General features: G+C 52.8%; 1 protein-coding gene and 1 long non-coding RNA gene across 3 annotated transcripts in view; one reads left to right on the top strand and one right to left on the bottom strand.

Moving 5' to 3' along the window:
• The window catches only part of RIN3 (Ras and Rab interactor 3), a 124,583-nt gene that overhangs the window by 37,563 nt on the left and 62,497 nt on the right, over window positions 1-24,523 (bottom strand). For both annotated transcript variants that reach the window (XM_040478064.1, XM_040478063.1), the window contains exon 4: window positions 6,580-6,652. In XM_040478064.1, the coding sequence (XP_040333998.1) occupies window positions 6,580-6,652 (73 nt within the window). The remainder of the gene's footprint in view (window positions 1-6,579; window positions 6,653-24,523) is intronic.
• Window positions 5,404-10,839, top strand: LOC121032213 (uncharacterized). The gene is made up of 3 exons (XR_005791149.1): window positions 5,404-6,644; window positions 9,009-9,090; window positions 10,262-10,839. It is a non-coding gene; the product is annotated as an uncharacterized LOC121032213 (long non-coding RNA).

Genomic DNA, 24,523 nt, shown 5'->3' with positions numbered 1-24,523 from the left:
GGAATCACAGCCCCCAAAACAAAAGCTATCCATACAAATAAAAATCGAGCGCCTCTCCAGTTGTGTGTATGTGTACGTGTGTACCATTAAGTCCCTTAAAAAGCATTCACAAAAACAGAAACTTGAAAAATGGAATAATGCTCCAATGGAATAAGCATGAATGTTCCAACATGTCCCCCCCACACGTGGGTGGGTCAGCCTGTGTACCCCCCAGGGTAGGAGATGCCCGTCCCTAAAGGCCTCTATTCTACTCAGTGGTTTTTGAACGTTTTGACCATGACCGCCAGTAAGAAACACATTTGGCATCTCGACGCAGTGTATATTCCCATGCACACGCTCTCTCCCTCACACACACTCATACACACACATAACTAAAGCAAGAGTTTAGCAAACATGACTTATTGTAACTTATGTGAGACACATTCTGATATTTCCCAGTTTCATTTAAATTTTCCTTTATTTTTTTTTTAATGTTTATTTATTTCTGAGACAGAGAGAGACAGAGCATGAGTAGGGGAGGGGCAGAGAGAGAGGGAGACACAGAATCTGAAGCAGGCTCCAGGCTCCGAGCTGTCAGCACAGAGCCCGACGCGGGGCTCGAACTCACAAACCGTGAGATCATGACCTGAGCCGAAGTCAGTCGCTCAACTGACTGAACCACCCAGGTGCCCCTAAATTTTCCTTTAAAAGGAGAGCAGTCCTGATCCACTAGATTGATTTTATGATCCCCTCCAGGGTGTTTTCTAACACTAACCACCAATTTTGCAATTTTCCACACACCAACAGGGTGTCCCACGAGTTAATTCCATTCTGGTGCTAATTACTTAGAAGTAGTGTAGCCCCCACAGATAAGGGACTCCGCCCCACCTTCAGAAGCCTGTTGCAAGTCCTGGACCACCTGCACTTCCAGACTGACTGGCTATAACTTGCAGGTTCCCACAGCCCCCTCCTCAGGTTTGACCATTTGCCAGAATGGTGCACAGAACTCAGGGAAATGCTTTCCTTACATTTACCAGTTTATTATAAAGGATACAACTCAGGAACAGCCCAAAGAGGTGCATAGGCAAGGTATGGAGGAAGGGGCGCTGAACTTGGATGCCTCTCTGGGCGCGCCACCCTCCTGGCACCTCAGTGTGTTCAGCAAGTGGGAGGTGGGTGGGTGGGGCTGCAAGTCCCAGCCCTCTGAACACTCGGTCTTCCTGGTGACCAGCCCATCCTGAGGCTCCCTGGGGGTCCTGCCTATGTCAGCTCTTGGCACAAACTCAGGTATCACTAAAAGGGGCTCATGATGACTAACAAAAGACACCCTGTCACTCAGGAAATCCCAAGGGTTTTAGGAGCTTAGTGTTGGGAACAGGGACAAAGACCAAAGCAAATATATTTTCGTGTTCTACTATACTCCCATTATAATGGGAGTATAAACAGGATTGAAATAAAAACAGGGAGGGAGACAAAACAGAAGAGACTCATAAATATGGAGAACAAACTGAGGGTGGCTGGAGGGCTTGTGGGAGGCGGGATGGGCTAAACAGGTAAGGGGCATTAAGGAATCTACTCCTGAAATCATTGTTTCGCTATATGCTAATTTGGATGTAAATTTAAAAAAATAAAAAATAAAATAAAATAAAATAAACAGGATGGAAAAACACCACATACCAAGTCTACTATCTCATTAATGCTAATTTTCTCTTCCTCTGAGGGCTGGGCAACCCTGCCCAGTTCCTGTAAAGCCTTGGGGTAACCTGGGGAATACTTATTTCCATGGAATGTCCTGGCTTGTGGGAACAATATGTGTCCCCTCAATGCCCCCATGGCACCCCCAGCTCCATCCCCTGACAGCCCTTGGGTGACTTTTGTGGTTTTGAAAGTTCATCACTGTAGAGAGAAAAACATGATCTTATTTTGGTAAATTTTTTATTAAAAAAATTTTTGTTTTAATTTTTTTAATGTTTTATTTATTTTTGAGAGAGAGCACACGTGAGTGGGAGAGGGGCAGAGAGAGAGGGGCAGAGAGAGAGAGGGAGATACAGAATCCAAAGCAGGCTCCAGGCTCTGAGCTGTCAGCACAGAGCCCGACGCGGGGCTCGAACTCACAAACCGCGAGATTCATGACCTAAGCTGAAGTCGGACGCTTAACCGACTGAGCCACCCAGGCACCCCAAAACATTTTTGTTTGTTTATTTATTTATTTGACAGAGAGAGAGAGAGAAAGTGCAAGTTGGGGAAAGGTAGAGAGAGAGAGAGAGAGAGACAGAGAGAGAGAGAATCCTAAGCAGGCTCTGCACTGTCAGCACGGAGCCCAACACAGGGCTCGATGGTCTCATGAGCCACAAGATCATGACCTGAGCCAAAATCAAGAGTCAGACGCTTAACTGACCGAGCCACCCACGCACCCTACTTTGGTAAACTTTCCAAGTGAGAGAGAGGGAGAAGGTGAAAACCAGCATGAACTTCGACAGACCCTGCGAAACCCCTAGCTCTGCCAGTCCTGGCTGGGTGTCAGTTCCTTCTCAGCTTCCCGGTCTGACGGAGGGGACACGATGCCCTCCCACGGGCTTGTTTTGAGAATTCAATGAGCCGGGGCATAGAAAATGCCGGCAGCGCATGCCAGCACCTAGTGGGGGCTTGTGTGTTTCATTCCTCCTCCTAAAAGCACAGGTCATGGGTGCTTCCCAGCGTGGTCGGGCTCCCTCCCTCTCCGCCGCTCACCGGCACCACCCCCAGGTAAGACCACGGCTCCTGAGGAAGCTGAGAAGGCAACGGCAGGAACAGCTTTCTTCAGAGGCAAAGAGGACCGGCCCTACCACCCCGTCCCCCTGGGAAAGGAGGGTTGGTAGCTTAGTCGCAACATTGTGTAGTCAGGCCCGAGGGTCTCCACCCTTCCTTCCTCATTTCAGCTAACGGCACCCACTTCACGAGGCTAGACACCTGGCCCCTGGGTGCGCTAAGGATTTGTCCTCGCGGTCCTTGTAAGGGGCTTGGTAGAGTGCCTGGAGCACAGTCAGTGCTCCAGAAAAGATCCAGTGTGTTCACGGCCCTGTTGCCCAGGAGAGCAGCCCCGGCGTCCCCCTGGCTCCTCTGTTCCCTGACTCCCTTCTGCAGTGGCTGTGGGGGCCCCCCCCCCCCCCCCCCTCTCAGTTCCTCCGGCCGGCACTGGGGCAGGGGCCTCCCCACAGGCACTGCGTGGCTGCGGTGGCCCTGGGCTGGTCTCCCCTCTCCCCTCCTCCCCTCTGCCGTCTGCTGCGGCCACGCAGGTGTGCTAGAGCGCGGCCCGACTGGGAGCAGCGGTGGGGCTCACAGCAGCCGAGGAAGGATGTCCCCACAGCTCCCGGGCTTGGCGTTCGAGGCCTTCCATCTCATCCCCACCCACGTGTCCAGCTCTCCCACACAGCCGTTCCCAAGCTTCCCACCACCAGTCTTCCCCGCCGTGCGGTGTCCTCTACCTAGAACTCTCTCCCTGCTCTTCCTTGCTTGGTCTCCAGTGTCACCTGTTCCACAGGAAGGCCTGGACCCTCCCACCCGTGGAAGGGGAGGGCTGCAGGGGAACAGCACATGCACCCTCTAGGCCCCAGGCCCTGCATCGTGTGCCGGGGAGAAGCAGCTGGGGTCCAGGGGTCCAGATAAGCTTGGGTTCAAATCGGCTCAGGACTGAGCTGTGTGATCTGAGCGGGCGACGGCCCCAGCCTCAGTTTCCTTGTCTGTAACAGCTGTAAGAACACCTGTGATGGCCCCCGGAGTGTTTACTTCACGCCAGGCCCTCTGGCGGGCCCCATACAAGGAACTTTGTGTCTGATTCTTAGCACAACTTGGGGGCAGGGGGCATCAGCCTCTGAAGTGGGTCCGTAGATGAGAACACCTCCCCACAAGCCAGCTGTAGGGGTTAGAAAGAACTCTGTGGGCAGAGTGCAGACCAAGCCTGACTCTAAGAAGATGCCTGGTCAATCAATGGGAGCCAGTGTGCACAGTCTGCTGCTGCCCCAGCCTGACCCACGGATGCCTCTTACCAGCCCTGCCCACCCATCGCCCAGCCTCAGCGGGGTCTGCTCCCGGGGACTGGCACCTGTGACCCTCAGAGGGTTGTCCTGAATGCTGGGGCCTCACTGCCTGCCCCACTGACCCCGCGGAGAGCCACAAATGCCTCTGTCACGGGGGCTGGTCGGGTGGCTTGGTGGGTACGAAAGCCTAGCCCCGCTGGCTTTAAGGTGGACAACGCTGAGGTCTCTCTTCTGCTCCAGAGCCGCCCTTGGGATCCTGCTGAGGCTGGGATGGCCCCTGCAATCTCACCTCTGCTGGACTCCTCTCCCTCCCCTCCCCCTGCTGCTCTCTCCTTGGGGGCAAGTCCTTTAGCACCACTTGTATACGTGCCTCTAGGAGAGCCCTAGCTAAGCTATGACTGCGCCCCACCCCAGACCCGCTGGGTCAGAATCTCTGGGGTAGACTCCAGGAGTCGGTATTGTTTTAAAAATTTTTGTCCTGTTTATTTGAGAGACAGAGAGAGAGAGGCAGGGGGAGGGGCAGAGGGAGAGGGAGACACAGAATCCAAAGCAGGCTCCAGGTTCCCAGCTGTCAGCACAGAGCCCGACGCGGGGCTCGAACTCACGAACTGTGAGATCATGACCTGAGCTGAAGTGGGATGCTTAACTGACTGAGCCACCCAGGTGCCCTCAGGTGTCTGTATTTTTAACCAGCTTCCTGGGCGACTGCAAAACCCAGGCAGGTCTGGGAAGGCTCTCTAGAGCCCTCACACCAGACGACCATCCAGCCCGGAACGTTAGGGTGAGCACTCTGAAGCGGGGGCCCGTGTCTTCCCGCATGGGGACAGGGAGGGGGGAGCGTGTGCTCCCAAGGAAAGTGCTGGCTCTATGCTGTGCCACCTTGGCTACCATCCTCTTGAGAGATAAAGCATCCACAGCTAGGAGAGGCCGGGTGACAGCGAGGTAACGGGTCTCCAGCTCCTGGCCTGGGGCTCTTCCTCCCACAGCATCTCACTCCTCACAGACGGCCTTGGTGCTGACACCAAATACAGTAATGTTGACTTCGAGACATTCGGGCTCTGTGCCCTGTGATCTCGTGGGTTCCCTGAGCAGCTGAGGGTGGGCAAACAGGCACCTGTTTTTCTGGAACGCAGAGAAACAGCAGCCAGAGGCGGAAAGGTCGGCAGGTGACAGCGTGACCTTGGTGTCTTGGTGACTCTGGCTCCAGATCTCTCTGGACACAAAGTCACTACTCCAGCACACCCTCCCAGGGCCCAACCCACGGAAACAGAACCAGAACGCCTACTAGCTGCTGGGTGGCTCCTTTATCCGCTTTCTTTCTCTGGCATGTGTCAGCGGGTATGAGCATTCCCATTTTACAGAAGAGGAAGTTGAGCCTCAGAGAGACGAAGAGACGAGTGCAAGTCCTGGGCTCTGCGATTATGTCATTGTTCATTTATTCATTCCAAGCACCAAACGCCATGCTGGGCACTCTCTCCTAAGACAGGAACTTCTCAGAACAAGAAAGCTCCCTGAGAGCTCGGCAGGTCATAACATATGGAGGGCCAGGGGGCCTCTGCCGCTCTGCCTCGGAAAGAACATGCCAGATCATTGAAATTATTGTGAGAGGCACACAGTGTGGGGGGCGGGGGCGGTTGTAGCAAAGATCATAGACCTTGGAGATTTACCTACTTTCAATCTCCATCCCGCCGTTTACCACCTATGTGACCTGAACAAGTTACTTCTCTCAGCCTCAGCTTCCACATCTGTGAAATGGGAACTTCCCTCAGGGTACTGTTCGCAAGACTTACAAAGGTAATGGATATAAAAACTCTTAGCACAGTGCTTGGGTACCGGAGAGCCCTCAACAGGTGCTGGCTGTTAGCGGCTGCTATCACCCAGCATCACATTTTTCTGCCCATCGCAGCCCAGGAGGGTTCCGGCAGGTGGGAAGGGAGTACTGGGTTGAGCATGGTTTTCACGGGAGGCAGCAACGATGGTCTCTCGGACGCATGGAGAAGCGAGCCTGGAGCCCTGGAGCCCTGGAGCCCGAGGCATCCTGTCCAGCCCTCGTCGAGGGCCTGGAGCTTAAGCCATTATGACACCAAAATACCTTTTTACATCCCTATTGGCCTGCAGCCAGTTCTGAGGAAACAGAGCAGCTCTGAGGGTGGTGATCAGTCACTCACCCCACCCAGCAGCTACTTAATAATCACAGGCTCTGTCCCACTGAGGGGTATCAGCCCTTCCTGTTGTCCTCACAGGAAGTGCCATCTATAACCCCTGCAACAGGGCGGGTCAGGTCCTCATGGGACTCCAGACTGTCCTGGAAGCTGGAGCACAGGAAGTTGGGGTAAGGGGCTGTGAGCCAGGGGGCAGGTGGTGACGAGGGAGGGGTCCTTACCGGCCAGACTAAGATAGCATCAGAGCCAACACCTCCCTCATGGTTACCAGGGCAAAACCAGGGACTGTCCCCTCTCTGTGCCTCCTCTGGGCCGAACCTTTCCTTCCCTCTGGGGGCTCCCCTGTGACCCTCACCCCCACCCCAGGGTGCATGAATGTCGGTTGCAACCAGATGCCCTTCTGTGGGGCCAGATCTACTCACCTACTGACACAGTAGAACGCGATCAGTCTGAAGATGTCCTCAAACACAAGAACCGAGCCTTCCAGGTACAGTACTGAGGAGAGATGACAAAAGCTCTGGATGAGTGTCCCTGCCAGGCGGAAGGAGACTCCCTGAGGGTTGGGGCCATATCTGCCGCCTTCACAGGGGGTCCCAGTGCCAACCACAGTGCCTGGCATCCTGCAGCCTCATACACATCAGCTCTTAACGAGACTGTAGGCAAGTGGGGACTGAACTTCTGTGGTGTTAATCCACTGAGATTTCAGGGGACTATTACAGAAGCTGGTTATCTTTGATATACAGTCATCATTTGGGGCAAAATGACACAGGAGACTCTAGATCGTAAAAGCAGAATTAAACATTGAATTGATGAGGGTCATCTCAATCTGACAAGGAACTGGGAGGGGCCAGCAGGGGATAAGTTGCCCAGTTCTGTCTGGGTCTCCAGGAGGTGCAGGAGGGCAGGACCAGGGCCACTGGCCTTTCACCAAAGAACCCTTGGGCCTGTTAGAACCTTACTCGATTTGGCTATATGGGTAATCCAAGAGTGAGGGTGACCCTGGTATTTCCCAGCTCTGAGAACAAAAACGGATCAAAGCACTTGCCCAAGATGCCATCCCAAGGTGGATATGGCTCCTTGGAGGGGCACGGTGCTGGGATGTGCCTGAAGGTAAGTGGGGGTGGACCGACCAAAGGGGAATGTGGCACCCTGCTTTGGGTCCTCAGGACAAGGGGCCCAGAGAAGCTAAGCCATTTGGTCGAAGTCCACTGCCCATCTTGGCTGTCATGCAAGTTCACGACCCCTGACTGTCATCCCAGGGCTCCATATGCCCAACAGGTGATGCTCCCTGTGTTGGGGATCCCCCACAGTGAACTTTCTCAGGCACCAAAGATACCAAGAAACAGAGGGCCACACTTCAGTTCCAATTTCCTAAGGTTCTTCTCCCATCTGTGTGGTGGAGGGGAAGTCAGGACCTGGGTCCCAGGCCTGGCTCCAACCATGGGTCAGGGCCACCACCTGCAAAAGGAAGGAGCCCTTCCAACCATACATCTAGATGACAGGAGGCTGTTCTGTTTTCAAAGCATAGGACAGCATTTCACTGCATTGTGCTCTGCGACACGGGCACACACGAACCAACATGTTTTGTTCCAATAGCTTGGTATCATTTTATTTTATTTTTTATTTTTTTCACATTTATTTATTTTTGATAGACAGAGAGAGACAGAGTACAAGTGGGGGAGGGGCAGAGAGAGAAGGAGACACAGAATCCGAAGCAGGCTCCAGGCTCCGAGCTGTCAGCACACAGCCCGACGCGGGGCTCGAACCCGCAAACTGCGAGATCATGACCTGAGCCAAAGCTGGATGCTTAACCAACTGAGCCACCCAGGCGCCTCTGAATAGCTTTATTTTTATATTTGCTTTCTTTCAACGTACTAGACACTGTTCTAAACGGTTAGCAGGATTTTTAAAAAGAAGTTACACTCATCATCTATTTACGGCAAAGAAGTAATGGTTTCCCATAGACACTTTAAAAGGGAGTTTAAAGAAAAACGCTAAGTAAATTTTTTTTAAATGTTTATGTATTTCTGAGAAAGAGAGACAGAGAGAGACAGAAACACAAAATCCAAAGCAGGCTTTGGGCTCTGAGCTATTAGCACAGAGCCCGACACAGGGCTCAAACTCACTAGCCATGAGATCATGGTCTGAGTCCAACTGACTCAGCCGCCCAGGCGCCCCAAGAAAAAATACTAAGTAGATTAAAGTACCAGTGGTACTTGGAAGGTGCATACAAACGACTTAGTCAGAAACATCCATCCCTGGAACTGCCACCCTTTGTGAATCAGTAGCAGTTGGGGCGGGCCACAGCGCCACCTAGTGCTGGCATTTGGGGCATCACCGACTCTCTCAAGAAGCGACAGGCCAAGGGAGCCGGGGGGCCAAAAAAGACATCCTGTAGCCTCAAGAGGTAGAGAGAGCTCCATCTATCAAGCGGGGAAGTAAATAAAGACTTCCTTGCGAATCCCTCAAGGGGAGGCTAGTAGCGATGCATGCAGAAAGCCTAGCATACCTGGTGCACGCACTCAACAGTTAGTAGCTGTCCCTAGTCACGGGGACACGGGGACATGTCTGACCTTTGCAGGACACACTTGAAACTTTTAAGATAAAGTCAGCCACTCCCTCTTCTGCGGGGACAGCATCCCTTCACACCACGGACACCCCTGGGGGAGCTCCTGCATGCCAGGGCCAGGGTGTGGCCCAAATCTGAGTCTCCCCTCCCCCAGTACCCAGCACAGTGTGTGACACGCAATTTGGGAGATCACTATGTGTATTACGTGTCTATCTGGGAGGGAGACCCCGGAGGAATAGAGGCCTGGGGACACTTTGGATGACTCATCGCTCTCCCCCGCAGGAGTCCAAAGGGACACCTCAGACCTGAGGGAGTCCCGACGGACAGCTTCACATCATCCTGGAGCACGGGCTAATGCAAATGGGTAAGCGTTCGACGATCCTAATGTTGGCTGGGCTTAGCTTCCAGGACCGTCCAGAGTTCTGTGCTGTACCGGCCTGGTGCCTCGTGTGTGGGTGCCCGGGCCCAGCTGCCCAAATGTGAACATGCCTCTGTCACTCTGTTGCTTACCCTCTCTGTGCCTTGGTTTCTTCAGCTATAAAACAGGGATAATAAAGTATCCGCCTGTTATGGGTTGAATTGTGTCCCCCAAAAAGATATGTTGAGGCCCTAACCCTGATTTGGAAATAGGGTCTCTGTAGGTATAATCAAGTTAACATGCAGTCAGACTGGATTGGGGTGAACCCTAAATCCCATGAATGGTGTCCTTACAAAAATGCGTAAGGACGTGGGACACAAATGCAGAGAGGAGAAGGCCACATAACGATGCAGGCAGAGATTGGAGCAAGGCCTCTATGAGTCAAGCAACACCAGAGAGTGCTAGTTTTCACCAGAAGCTAGAAGAGGGGCGTGGAACAGATTCTCCCTGATCTGCAGAAATAACGAACATGTTGATTGTTGATTTCTGAGCTCCAGAACTGCGAGAAAATAAACCTGTGTTGTTTTAGGACCACAAGTAGCACAGCGGTCCTAGGACACTAATGAACCCACTCATAAGCAATGCTCATTCCCAGAAGCCGCTAGAATGGTGCACAGCACGCTCAGTCAGTGACAATACAGGATTACTAAACCGTAACTTTAAACCAGTAAGCCAATCATGGAGGTAGAAGGGTTTCTGTGGCTCTGCTTGGCATTATTTCGTATGGCTCCTCAAAAGAAAACCTGTCCCTTGGGGGGCCCATTTTCCTCACTTTATCCTGTCAACACAGTCCATATTCCTACCACTGGGCCTTTGCTCGTGCTGTTGCTCTATGCATGAGAATCCATCTTTTTAAAAAATTATTATTATAATTTATTGTCAAGTTAGCTAACATACAGTATATACAGTGTGCTCTTGCCTTCAGGATTAGATTCCCATGATTCATCACTTACATAAAACACCCAGTGCTCATCCCAACAATGCCCTCCCCAATGCCCTTCACCCATTTTCCCTGCTCCCCTCCCCCCCTGCCCCTCCACTCCCTTCCACCCTCGGTTTTTTCTCTGTATTTAAAAGTCTCTTACGGTTTGCAATCTTTGCCCTTCGCCACTTTCAGGATTCAGCTCTACGTCTACCTTCCGGCCCAAAACCTTTCCTGAGTGTTCCGACCTCCCCCAGGGAAAGCTGCACACAGGAGGAACTATGCAAACCACACATTTTCCCATCAGGGAAACGTCATACATATGCTCACATTGTGATGTGAGGTCATGAGACTGTGGACCCCCTGAGAGTAGGAACAGGTCTTAACTTTCCTTATCACCTGCCCTGCACCTGACACCGTGTTGGGCACACAGGAGGACTCTGAAAGGGACAGCCGGGCTGACCAGGCCCTCCGGGGCTGGAATCGAGAGTGGACCAAATTTATAGAGACAAAAAGTAGGTTAGTGGCTGCTTAGGGCTTGGGGGTGGGGGAGGGAGGAGAGGTAGGGAGATGATATGGTTTTCATTTTTTTAAAAATCATGTTGAGCTACAAAAACACACAATTTAGCATTTTAACTATTTTAGGGGTGCAGTTCAGTAGCATTAAGTACAAACACATTGGGCAACACGGGGCCTCTTTTTTGAGGTGATAAAATGTCCTCACACTCACTAGGGTGGGGATACACTACTCTGAACCAAAAGCCGCTAAAGGAGCCCCCTAAGTGGGTGAATTGTGTGAACTAAATATATTATATATGGCTATCTTTCAATAAAGCCACTACATTAAAAAAAGGAGTGGACTGAATTTCACTGCCTAGATTGTGTTTTCCTGGGAGTTTTATAATGAGCATATATGATCTCAGTAAGCAGAGAAACTGTAAAGAGCCTACATTTTTCTCTAGCCTTTAAAAAAAAAATGTTTATTTTTGAGAAAGAGAGAGAGACAGAGTGTGAGCAGGGGAGGGGCAGAGAGAGGGGGAGACCCAGAATCCGAAGCAGGCTCCAGGCTCCGAGCTGTCAGCACAGAGCCGGGCGCGGGCTGGAACTCACAGACCACGAGATCGTGACCTGAGCCAAAGTCGGATGCTTAACTGACTGAGCCACCCAGGTGCCCAGTAGATTTTTTAAAACATTTTTTAATGTTTATTTATTTTTGAGAGAGAGAGAGAGAGAGAGTGAGGGAGGGGCAGAGAGAGAGGGAGACACAGAATCTGAAGCAGGCTCCAGGCTCCGAGCTGTCAGCACAGAGCCTGACGTGGGGCTTGAACTCACGAACTGTGAGATCATGACCTGAGCTGAAGTCCGATGCTTGACCGACTGAGCCACCCAGGCACCCCTCTTTGCTCATTCTGTACTCAAGTTGTTTGCCGTTTTGTTTTGAAGGGCTCAGAGTTCCTCTTTAGCTAGGACATTTTCATAACGTATTCATTTCTCCACAAATATTTATTGTGCTCATCAACTTGACAAAAAGGGTAGGTGGATATAGAAATTGAGAGGCAGCCTCACAGGTAGAAGGATGACAGGGAATTTGCCAATGGTCTGGCCATAGGACATCGCTCAAGCTGGGTCCCCGGCAGGAAAGGCCACAGGTGCAGAACCTGAGAATAAAAAGCCACTGTGATGACAGGCTGGGGAATGGTTCGCAACTGGGGAGCAGGAGGGACAGACGTCGGCAGGACTGGCAGGTGCAGCCAGGCCCGCTGATCCTCATGCCTCCCACCCCTGGAGGCTCCTTCCCCGCTTGGAAGGCCACAGTTACCTTCTGACGGCCCAGCAGCACGGTTGCCATGGGAACCGCCACCTGGGCAGTTTGTGGCTCAGGTGGGAAAAGGCCTCTTTGCTACTCTCACCAGGCCTGTCCAAAGGCTCGATTTTCTGCAGTAGATGAAAACTACTGCCCCTGCTCCCAGGGGTGAAAGTGGGGAGAGTAGCAGTTTCTCCGGAGTCTGGGGGACGCTGTGGGTCCAGGCCCAGCTCTGGTGCCTACTTGTTTCCAGAAGCTCCCGCAGCAGCTGCCTGACCTGTGAAATGGGAGAACAGCCATCTCCCTGCCCGAAGGAAGGGTGCTGCCAGACTAAGGCTTGTGGGATCGCTGGTCCCAGCGGAAGGAGAAGCGGCCAGGAGGGAGCACGGAGAGTCCCACGCTGGACAGCAGGTCGGCTGTGCTCTCTGGACGGGCACAGATCCGAGCATGAGTGGTGGACACCCTCGTTCCCGCTCCAGGCAAAGCCCACGCGGGAACGGTACCGACCAGGCATGGGCTCCCGGTTCCATCGGCCACATGCCCAGAGACCAAAGCCCTTACTCTCAGAGACTTGCTTCCTGAAACCGCCACGTGATGATAAGAGTAACCGAGGCCCTCCTTGGCCCTCTGGCTCCTCGTGCAGAGGTCAGAGTGGTACCCTGCAGAGGTGCTGAGCGAGGGCTAGCAGCGGCCCCTGCACCAGCGGGAACACAGAGGTCCGAAGGGCTGGGGAGGGAGCCCAGCAGGGGCGAGTTAGGGCTCAGGGACCTGGAGAGGATGACAATTTGAAAATGTGCTGCAGACAGTTTCCTCTCTCTCTCCTTGCCTGGTACTGACGGTCCAGGTAGACACCTTGGCCTCTGGCTCATTGGCTGGCCCTGGAGCCCCTTGATTGTCTATTTACAAGCTCGCCTGAGCCTCCCTCTGTGAAACTTCCATCCCCTCTGAGCCCCGAAGCTTCTCAGTGTAAGATCATCCTTCCTTAGCTCCCCTCCCAACCCCCACCACATCTCCTCCATCAACCACGGGTCCCTGAGAGGAGGGGCATGAGCTGCAGGGAGGCTGACAGGGAAAGGAACAGGGAGGAACTGCCAGTCATGGGCAGGGGTCCAAACAGGGGGCTGCTTCCAAATGCCCCTAATGCTCTGTTATAGGATCTGGCAAGGGAGCAGAAAGGTGCCTTCTCTTCCAGGTGGCTGTAGCCCTGCCCTAAACTGTACAACTTGACAAGCAGAACACCAGCTGGAGTTCATCTCCCACCAATGAGGCACTTTTGGACAGTGCACAAGCTGTGCAACTGTCTATGGCAGCCCTGGATGTGAGTCATGGCCATCTTTGCTGGTTGCAGTAGGCATAAGGAGCAATTTCCTAGTAATTTCATCTTAAGAATTTTAAGATGAAAAAGTACTGCAATGTCTTTTTACTGAGTTCTATCCCACATCCCAAATTTGCTCAGACTGGGGACTCCACCACACCCAAATGCCCCTCCCACCGGACTGAGAACCATTGAAGGCCAGAAAGGAAGGGCCCTTAGAGACACGTCTGGTCCAAACTCTCTCACTGCATAGATGAGGAAACTGAGGTCCAGGGAAGGTACATCATTGTGCTGTGAGCCAGTATTAATTTGGGTGCTCCCCAGAGTCTGATTATGGTGCTCTCTGGAATCTGATTGCTATTCTGATTGTTCTGCCCCCTTCTCCCAAATTCCTGGCTTTAGGAACCATGGGCTTTAAGCCTCCTGATTAATAATGGAGGGGTACAGTTTTCAAGGTTTCAGAATAATAATAACAATAGCAATAATAATATCGACCACTTATGAAGTGCCTACTGTGTGCCAGTCTCTATTTTTAATCATCATGGCAACTCCATTATCCTCATTTTACAGGCCAGGAAGCTGAGACTCAGGGAGGTTAAACACATGGCCCAAAGGCCACAGTCATGATTAAGTGCCACCAGCCTGGGAGCCTGGTATATCAGGTGCCTTTTTTTTGTCCAGAGAGGTGGCCTGGGGTGGAGGGAGGGCGTCCCAGTACTTCATGCTGGAATGCACTCATTGGCTCCCTGCTTCAAGTGAATAGGTCAGCTAGCAGAGACGCCTGCCCACGGGCCACGCATTTCCTCCCCTGTCACCAGGCAAGCCCCATGTCCTCTGGGTGACACCCTCCCAGGAAGACCCATGGCCTCCCTCCCTCCGGCCCTGGCGCTGGGTACACACTCGGCTTTAGAGCAGGATTACACCGCGTCATGCTGTGTTCCAGCTCTCGGGAGAGCTGGAGTCAGGCCTTCCTCCTTTTCCTTGTCCCAGAGTCAGGACCTTGCCGGGATGATACCGCAGCCCGGGCGGCATTTGCTGTCACTAAAAGCAACGCCCCCGAGCCTCACGCTGGCAGCCACATCCGCCAACAGCTGCGGCTACACGGTTCGAGCTGTAACGAAAGATTCCTTTTCTTGGATGGCGCTCTTCCATAGTTAGCGACTGTGCAGACGAGGCCGTAAGTCGGGGAAAAGGAATACAGAGCAAATCGTCACGATGCAGATGGAGACTTTGCCTGGGAACTATTTATGGGTTCAGAGGCCAAAACAGAAGGGGCGACGTTAGACAGATGAGTGAACTGCCAAGTGTCAGGGAAGACTAAATCACGCGTAAGCAGACAGGGAGGAGTTTGGGGAGAAGGGGCAGGGAGGGGTGGAGGACAGCAAAGCAGAGGCATGCCGCCTGCCATCTGGGGGTCTAACTACCCACAGGGAATGAGCTGCCAGTCTGGGAAAGCCATCCACCTGCGCCTCCGCTCACATTCAGCGATCAGCAGGTGTCTTTGTCTCCATCAAGAAGAAACACTTTGCTCTGTTGGGCCAAAGGAAGAAAAGGAGGTGGCCCGAGGCACCACCCTATTGGCGAGAACACCCCCAACTCCCACAGAAGGACCCATCAGACACAACCTAGCTCAGGAAACAACCCGGCCTCAGGGTCTTACCCCAGAGTTTGCAAACTTTAATCTGAGGTCTAGAAGAAAAGCGACGACCACTTACAAAAACCGGGCCTCTGGGGAGGCCCAGAGAGGTTCAGTGGCTCGGCAGAGGTCACAGGGAGCTGGGAAGTGATCCCGGGACGTGACTCTACAGCCCGCGCTCTCACAAAGCACACGCTCTTGGTTCTCCAGACCCCGCCGTCCAGGAGAAACAACATGCAAGCTATGCATGCAATTTTAACGTTTCCTATAGCCACGGTGGAAATGGTAAACAGAATCAGGTCAAGTGAACCCTAATCATATATTCTATTTACCCCAAATATTGAAAATATTATCAGTCCCATAAATCATAAAGATAAAAAATTACTAGTGGGATATTTTAGATATTTAAAAAAAAATTTTTTAACATTTATTTATTATTGAGAGACAGAGACAGACAGAGCATGAGCGTGGGAGGGGCAGAGAGAGGGGGAGACACAGAATCCGAAGCAGGCTCCTGGCTCCAGGCTGTCAGCACAGAGCCCGACGTGGGGCTTGAACTCACGGACCGTGAGATCGTGACCTGAGCCGAAGTTGGACGCTTAAAGTATGCTGAGTTTCAGAAATCCTGCTGCGGAGGGAGAGCCGGTCTGTGCTCCCAGGACAACTGGCAGGAGCCCATGGGCGCTGCGGATGCCCACACCTAGCCTGCCGTCGGGTGCCCAACATCGGTGCTTAGAGTGGAACTGGATGGAAGACAGGAGCGCCCACCAGGACTCTGAATCACAGGGATCTCGTTCCCATCCTCCTCCCCATCAGTGCCATGCACGGAGTCATGGAATCAAGAACTAGGGACCGGCCTCGGGGCAAATGACCTTTCACTTGCTTCCAGATGCTGCTGGAACGCCAGCTTGGCAACATCCAGCCCAGGGCTCAGGACGCAGCTGCTTCTCTGCAAGCATCCCGGGGCAGGCTCAGCCCTCGCCAAAGGGGAGGCCTATGGTTCTGGGGAGCAAATTCAGCAGGGGCGATAGGGCACTGCATTGCGGCTGTAGGGTCAAACGGCACTCCCAAAATCAGCCCATCAGTGGGCGAGCTTTTATCTAGATCTTCACTGGTTCTGAATATGGGGGTGGACACAAGGGGTGTTATTTATAGACACCCCCCCCCCCATGTCCCCATAGGCATAGGGCCGGGTGCTCTCTTGAATCACCATAAATACCCCTGGTCAGGAAAGGACACACTGTTGCTGCACAGAGAAGAGACTCTGCTCACACAGGGAAGTTCCTGTGGCCGCCCAGGGGTCAGGGCCCCACATCCTTAAGCATTTCCTCCCGCCCCAGGTTCCTCCAGCCCGTCACCTAATCCAAATTCCCCTTTAGCTACCAGATGGCAACTCGGTGGTGCAGCAAGAACAGAGATGGAAACGGGTATCTTGACCCCAAAGGGCGTGACCACCAGGGAGGGTCACTGCAGAGTTAGCATCTCATGCCCCGGAGACTCTCAAATCTCCGTCCTGAGCCCTGGACCCATGGGTTTCTTCAAATATTTGCTGAGCACCTACTATGTGCCAGGCACTGCTCCAAGCACTGGGGTGATGGTGGTGGCTTCTTTCTCCTGGGCACGGTGGTTCCCCGTGTCCCTTGCTGTCACCCCCACCCACCATTCTTCCCCTGGACCTAGGGTGATACTGCCACAGGTCCCTGACACCCGGTGCTTACAGGCCCCTCTTCCTTCTTCAGCCATTTCTGCCCACCTATGCTGCCCAAGTGACTCCTCTTCCTAAGCGTCTCCTCCGTCCACACCCGCTGTAGGAGCCAGTGTGGGCCCCACCATGCTCCCCTCTGGTCTCCATCCTGGGTTGTCCCCTGCCCACCCCCACAGCGGGGGGCTTCTGTGTGAAAGGCACATCAGACCACGTCCCTCATCTTTTTTTTTTTATTAAAAAAATTTTTTTTAAACTTTATTTATTTTTGAGAGAGAGACTGTGTGAGCAGGGGGAGGGGCAGAGAGAGAGAGGAAGACACGGAATCGGAAGCAGGCTCCGGGCTCTGAGCTGTCAGCACAGAGCCCCACGCGGTGCTCGAACTCATGAACTGTGAGATCATGACCCGAGCCAAAGTCGGACAGTTAACCGACGGAGCCACCCAGGTGTCCCACGTCCCCCCATCTTTAATGCCCTTCTGCCGGGGGTTCTTCTCCAGGTCTTTTAGATAAAGGCCAAGCATCAAGACCTGGGAGCACCCTGCCCTGGGATCAACCCGGGCAACGGTCCCCGTCTCTGCCTGTCCCTTCCTTCCACACACCCCGTACTCCAGGCAACTAAGCTTCCCTTGCACAGACCCCAGCATCCTGTGACTCCATGGCCTTTTTTGGACTGGCTGGCAGCCTTCCATGCTCCTCGTCACTCCTCCCCCTGGGGTCTCACTCACCCTCCAGCGTTGGAGCTCTTCCCGCTAATTGCAGTAAAATCCTAACACTTTCTTAATATCATCGTCTGTGTATCCCTATGGCCTAGTGTCCTTGAACTGGGTAGATGAATAAGTGCACGCTTTATACAATTCTCCAGTTATGTAGTGTGCGTGATCCTTGCACCCCAAAGCAGGTAGAAGTCTCCTCGAGAGCATAACCATGTTTTGCACTCAAGAGCAGTACAGCAGAGTGTTAAGCATACATGTTGGGGAGCCAGGCTGCTGGGTCTAAACCCTGGACCCACCCCTTACTCGCTGTGACCTCGAGCAAGCCACTTAGGCCCTGTGTGCCCCAGTTTCTTCACCTGTAAAACGAGGATCATACTTGTCCTGGTTATCTATTGCCGAGTAACAAGCCACTTGAAAAATTTGGCAACGTAAAACAGCCATCTTTTTGCAGCTCATGGTTTAGTGGGTCAGGAATTTGGGCAGGGCTCAGCTGGGAGATTCTTCTGCTCATGGCACTGACTAGGTCACTTGGTGGCATTCAGCTGGGGACTGTCCTGGTCCAGAGGATCCAGAAGCCTTCACTCCTGCCTGGCGCCTTGGCGGGAAAGGCTGGAAGGCTAGGCTCAGCCGGGCCCTCTGGGGCTTTGCTCCCTCTCTGCACGGTCTCCAGGTGGTCTTTCCGGTGTGGTGGTCTCAGTCATCAGATTTCTTACATGGCAACTCAGGACTCCCAGAGCCCAAGCAGAAGCTGCCAGTTGCTTTCCTCTGTTGGCCAAAGCAGCCCCACGCCAGCCCAGATTCAAGGGGAGGGATTGTAGCCCCTTGATGGGAACAGGGTCAAAGGAAGGACCGCCATCTGGAATCTGCCACACGACAGTGTTTATATCTTAGGGCTGACGTGCAGATTAAATGGGTTAATTCATACAAAGCGCTCCGCAGATGATTGCTCTCAGTATCCTACATCCTTAGTCTCTCACTGTACCCAGGAAAGGCCCGGGCACGCAGCGAGTTCTCAGTAAATATTCTGTGTCATAACTCAGTAGAGGAAGAGGCATATGGAGAGCATTCTAGGTTGGGCTGTGCAGAGGGAGCTTCCTGTACCAAGCCCTGAGCCACATTCCCCACAGTCGGGGTCACCTGGAGTCCTAAGACAGTGCAGCGAAAATGGGGGGAGCCCAAGAGAGCAGAACTGACACCAACCCAGCACACAGCTACGTGTGCCAAGACCCCACAGACCCCTCTCCCAAGCATCCCCCCAAACCCGTATGTTACAGCCGAGGAAACTGAGCTCAGATGGGCTCAGGCTCAGGCTCTTGTCCACATTCAACCAGGGGCTGAGTGACGGGCTTCAAATGCAGGTCTGCCTGGATCTGTTGGTTCCTTCTACTACAGCCACGGAAACCACGGAAAATGCTCTCTTCTCAAAGACTGACAGGGCTTTGGTCCTTGGGACTCGGACACCAATAAGAAGGAGGCTCTCAGCCTCCCACTAGAAAGTACCTCATGGTTGGGGCGCCTGGGTGGCGCAGTCGGTTAAGCGTCTGACTTCAGCCAGGTCACGATCTCGCGGTCCGTGAGTTCGAGCCCCGCGTCGGGCTCTGGGCTGATGGCTCGGAGCCTGGAGCCTGTTTCCGATTCTGTGTCTCCCTCTCTCTCTGCCCCTCCCCCGTTCATGCTCTGTCTCTCTCTGTCCCCAAAATAAATAAACGTTGAAAAAAAAAAAAAAATTAAAAAAAAAAAAAAAAAAAGAAAGTACCTCATGGTCTCGAATGTGACCTTGTCTGTGACCAGCTTGCCGTGTCACGTGATCCACGTGGTGTCTCTGGGAATCTGTGTCACACCTGCTGGGCCACCCCGACTCTGACGTAGTTCCTATTTCTACACACAACCAACGCACACGCACCTGCCTGTTTTAGAAAACAGATACAGCTGGGGCATCCAGGTGGCTCAGTTGGTTGAGTGTCCAACTCTTGATTTTGGCTCAGGTCATGATCTCACGGTTCGTGAGTTCAAGCCCCACAGGGGGCTCTGTGCAGAAAGTGTGGAACCTGCTTGGGGTGCTCTCTCTCTCGCTCTCTCTCTCTGCCCCTCCCCCACTCATGCGGTCTGTGTCTCTCTCTCAAAATAAGGAAATAAACTTAAAAAACATAAATAGAGATACAGTTTTTCATATAAGAATTGTTAACAGATTGCATGTGAATGCACTTCATATCTACATGTGCACACTCCAGGCTTCAGTTTGGAAAGCACGCACATAGACGTCAGCTCCCAATGGTTCTAGAAGGTGGGCACCCATTTTACAGACGAGGAAACCGAGCGGCAGCCTGCTGGCAAATGTGTAGTGACCAGCTCTCTCGGGAAAGAAACCTCAATTTTGTAGCAGTGGCCAGCTCCCAGCACGTAAGCACGCCTAGTATCAAGCCCAGAGTCGGGGAGCAACGTGCCTGCTCACATCGCACAAGCCGGAGCGAGCTGTCTCCCGTGTGCCACCAAAACCACAGCTCTGAGCCAAATCCACTTTCAGATGGTTGTTATGAGGCAGAACCATCAAAAGGCCTGGCACTCAGGTGACCCACTGACTCGAGGGACTCGTCCTCCGCACGGCTGTCCTTGTTGAAACCACCTAGTCCCCTTCTGCTGCCCTGCGGTCCAGCTCTGGTTCTGTGCCATGAACACAAAGGACTTGGATATAATTTTAGCTTAGGCCTCAGATTCGGAGGGTGATTCCAAAGTCCTTAGACATGCTCGATGATCGCCCGCACTGCCTCCTTCTCCTCCACCTCCTCCTGACTTGGAGAGCCTCCTGTGTAAGGACCACGGGAGATAAGACAAGAAACAACGTGGCTCGGGGGAGGCATGTTGAACGTGGAGGTGACAGCCTGGGTTCAACCCCAGCTCCGTTCATGGGCACGATTTCCTCAGTGGCAAAATGAGGGTCCTAGCATCTGCTTCCTAGGGCTGTGGTGAAGACAAGAGGAACGGCTTCTATACAAGCCCATCCAGTGCCTGGCACACAGTGAGTCTAGTACAGTCCCTGGCACACAGTGAGTGCGTTACAGTGGCTCGCCCACAGCAAGTCCCCAGTAACTGGGGCTAGAGCTACATAAGATTTCATGGTGGGACCTAGTTATTGGGGAACTGGGTCTCACCTGGGGGCTGCTCAGGGCAGTCTTAGACTGAGAACAATGCCTACATTAAAGAACATTCCAGCAGGGGAAGTCCTACTGGGGCAAGTTCCTTAAAAGTTTCCACTATGAAAACCAAAACGAAGACAAACAAACAATAAGCACAACACAGCGTATGTGATAAGATCGGGACTGCTAAAAAAGCAGTGGAAACTATTCACGGAGTCTCCACAGACAAAAGGAGATGGACACAAAGAGCCACGGAAGACACCAGTCCTTTTCTACAGAACTTTCCAGAAGGTCTCACCTCTGACTTCTTCCTTAAATAGTTTGGGCAGAAAGAAGAAGTTGGCGGGACAGGCATCATAACGTGGCTTCCCAAGAGGCCAGCCCAGCTGCCTAGACACAGAGAGGCAGGTGTCTTCCTCAGCCACGGCAAGGCTTTAGAAAAATCCAAGTGCTTGGGATGTCTGGGGTCAGGCAAACAATGAATAGCACCTTCTCTCTGTGTGGGGCTTTGTCCTTCCAAGGCACTTTGCATCCGTCTCTTGCCAGGTGAGGTCAGGGACCCCTCCCCCCAGGAATCCCAGAAACATCAAGTGACTTGCTGAAGGTCACGCAGCAAGTGACTGGGAGAGCCAGATTAAAACCCAGTTCAATGACACCGACCCATGGCTTTGCCCAAGCTCCCACCAGCCCTAACACTGCTCACTCTTCCTAGTGGTAAGCCGTCTCGAAACTCCCAGAGCAAAGTACATCTGGGAGGTGCTCCAGAGGTGCTCAGAGGTAGCAACTGGCTTTCTCTTTCAGGAGAAAACCTAAAACTTGTAAGAACATCTCTTCACACGTCCTGAACCTGGGGAAATCCTCCTAGAGCAAGCCGAGCCTCCACACAGGGTCGCCAGGAGAGCCACAAAGCACTTGGCTTTGTTTCTTCCACTCTTGTCCCAACCCACTCAACTTCCCCAGCGATCTTTTCAAGAGCAGCATCTGGTCTTATCATGGTCCTCAATAGATCCTAGCTACATACATATGCGAATGAATGAATGAATGAATGAATGCAGTGTCACTCTTGCATTTCTGCCTGGTTTTAGGTGTATTCACATATGTCTTCTTGTCTGTTCCTCATAACAATTTCCTTACAGGCATCATTCACTCCATTTGTGGTTGAAAGTGAGGCCCAAGAGGGGTGCCTGGGTGGCTCAGCTGGTTAAGGATCTGACTCTTGACTTCAGCTCAGGTCATGATCTCATGGTTCGTGAGTTGGAGCCCCGCACCAGGCTCTGTGCTGACAGTGAAGAACCTGCTTAGGATTCTCTCTCTGCCCCTCCCCGACTCACTCTCTCTCAAAATAAATACATAAACTTAAAAAGGTTGGGTGGGGGGGGGGGCGCGCCTGGCTGGCTCAGTCAGTTAAGCGTCCGACTTCGGCTCAGGTCGTGATCTCGCAGTTTGTGAGTTTGAGCCTCACGTTGGGCTCTGTGCTGACAGCTCAGAGCCTGGAGCCTGCTTTGGATTCTGTGTCTCCTCCTCTCTCTGCTCCTCCCATGCTCATGCTCTGTCTCTCTCTGTCTCTTAATAACAAATAAACGTTTAACAAAAAAAGGAGAGTGAGTCCCAGAAGTCAAACATCTTGCTATAGTTCACAGAGCTAGTTTAGTGGGAGAAGTGAATGTAAATCTAGATTTTCTAACCCTGAGACCCAGGCCAAAGGGAAAGGCGGGAAGCCAGGGAAGGGGGAGGGCAATTCACCTTTTGTGAACACCTCCTGTGTGTAGTGTGAGTTTGCCATCACTAGGAGTCCATTTCACAGTTGAGAAAACCAAGACTTAGTGAGGCAGAGTACCGAGCAACATTGCCCAGACGTCACAGCCAATAAAAACAAAGGGATTTGAATCTGGGTCCACTGGGCATGAAAGCCCACCCTCTCAGGCCTTCTGGACCAGGCCATCTCTCTGTTCGAGTGTGAGGTGTTATAAAGCAGCTGATCAATGGCCTGGTGTTTGCTGAACACTTGCTACAGCTCTACTCTATGAGGGCTGTGGGGACCACATCTATTGTAACACACAAACCCTCGGAAGCTTCCAGCCAGTGGGGGCAGAGGAGACAGGAAAATGTGGAACAGACAACGAAGGCCGAAGGGATTGGGGAGAGCATCCAGGCACAGGTGGAGGGGGCTGAACCTGGTGAGTACAAGGGAGGGGAAAGAAAGGGGCAGGGTGGTTCCAGATGAGGGCATAGGCATTATTACTCTCCCAGGAGGGGTTTACACTGGGGGGGGGAAACTGCCCTGAACAGGCAAGAACAGGAGAGCACATTAGGAAACGTCACTGTCCACCCAAGGAGAGGGCCCGGGTGAGCGGTGGGCCTCAGGAGGATTTTGACAGTCAGAATGAGCCTTTTCTAGAACGGGTAGGTTCCCCCTCCTCTGCTATTTCAGGACAGCCAGGACAAACCAACTCCCACTCCTTGCAGGCGGAGGCCTGACATTTCACCACTGTAACATCACTACTATAACTTTTATTCCTATTGAGAACTGAGACGCACACCCTCACGGCTGTGAGCACAACTTTATGGTGAGGTTAGTCTTTCACATGTTAGTATAAATCTGTTTATTGGCTAGAGAATTTCCAGAGAGCAGGTTTTCCCAGGAGGTGGCAGAGGGAGGCAGAAACAGCTAGGAAGGAAGGTGAGAGTCCCAGATGCAAACGTTGAGCTAAGATAATCCACATTCCCCCGCTCTCCAGTGACAGAAAGCCCAGGACCCCTGACACTTCTGTAGTCACCCCCAAAAGAGGGGTGGCTGCACAGAGAACCCTGGCTCTCTGAAACAGTTGGGTTGGACTGTTTTCCCTTGGACAGATTTTCGGAAGCTGCAAAGCCCCTGAAGGTGGTGGCCACTGTGCACACGGGCCACCCACTCAGGCCTGGTGCTGGCATGAAACCTTCACTCCCACAAACCCATTTCCCTCTCTTCTTCCCCTTCTCTTGCCTCCAAGGCCCTGTGTTCTAGAAGTTTCTCTCATCTCTGTCAAAACTTCTTCCTGTGTCCCACTTCTTCAGGGCAAAGTGAACTCCCGGCAGTCCCTGTGTTGCTGTGCCCCAGAGAGGCGGTGCAGTATCCTGCCTTCTTAGGAGGCTTCATCCACTGGAAGGGACTCCCCTCCCACCCCCCTGCAATGGCCACTCCAGGCCCCGCCCCTTTTCTTGGCCCTGCTGCCCTGCCCAGTTCCCACCACTGCCACCGCCATCGCCATCGAGGCCCTTAACTCGGGCAGGTCTCTCAAACCCTCACTCCTCCTGCTCCTACTGTTCCTGGCAGGGAGGGCCGTCCCATCCCCCACCCACACAGCCCAGCTCTCTTCAGAGGCACCGATTTCATCCGGGCACTTCCTGCTCCAAGTGTGTCCATGCCTTCCCAAGATGCTGCAGAGCGAGACCCTGACACCCGGGGGTGGTTGTCAAGGCCCATGGTGACCCGGCCCAATCCCACCTTCCCAGCCTCATTGTCGATTTGGCTCCCCTCATCACCTTACCCCCAACACCGCCCACCCTTCCCTGAATCTCTTTCCTGCGTCTGAGCCCTGCAGGGTGTGGTCTCAGTTTCTCCTCCACACAGTGATTTCCCAACCTCACGGCCCAAGGAGTCCTGGATGATATCTCCCTCAGCCAAAAGTAGTCTGTTTGGGGGCACGTGGGTGGCTCAGTTGGCTAAGTGATGGGCTCTTGGTTTCAGCTCAGGCCATGATCTCACAGTTTGTGTATTCGAGCCCTGATGACAGTGTGGAGCCTGCTTGGAATTCTCTCTCTCCCTCTCTCTCTGCCTCCCCCCCACTCAATCTCTCTCTCTCTCTCTCTTAAAATAAATGAAAAAACTTAGAAAAAAAGTAATCAATTTTGATACCTCCAAAGTACCCATTCACATTCTGGCACTTACGACAGAGTCTAGCCTGCACTTTTGGTTGTGTGTGTGTGTGTGTGTGTGTGTGTGTGTGTGTGTGTCTGCCCTATGGATCCGATGTCAGGAGCCATGTCTTACAGAGCCCATCGTAAGTGTCCTCCTTCCGAAGCCATCTAGAACATATTCAATTGGTTGTGTCGTGAGCAAAGGGAGGCGAAAAACTATATGCACCACGATGATTCAAAACAGATTCACGGCA

This window comes from Herpailurus yagouaroundi, unplaced genomic scaffold (genome assembly GCF_014898765.1).
Source record: "Herpailurus yagouaroundi ecotype Mexico unplaced genomic scaffold, PumYag 141, whole genome shotgun sequence".
In the NCBI taxonomy this organism is placed as follows: domain Eukaryota; kingdom Metazoa; phylum Chordata; class Mammalia; order Carnivora; family Felidae; genus Herpailurus; species Herpailurus yagouaroundi.
This window is presented reverse-complemented; position numbering and strand designations above follow the sequence as displayed.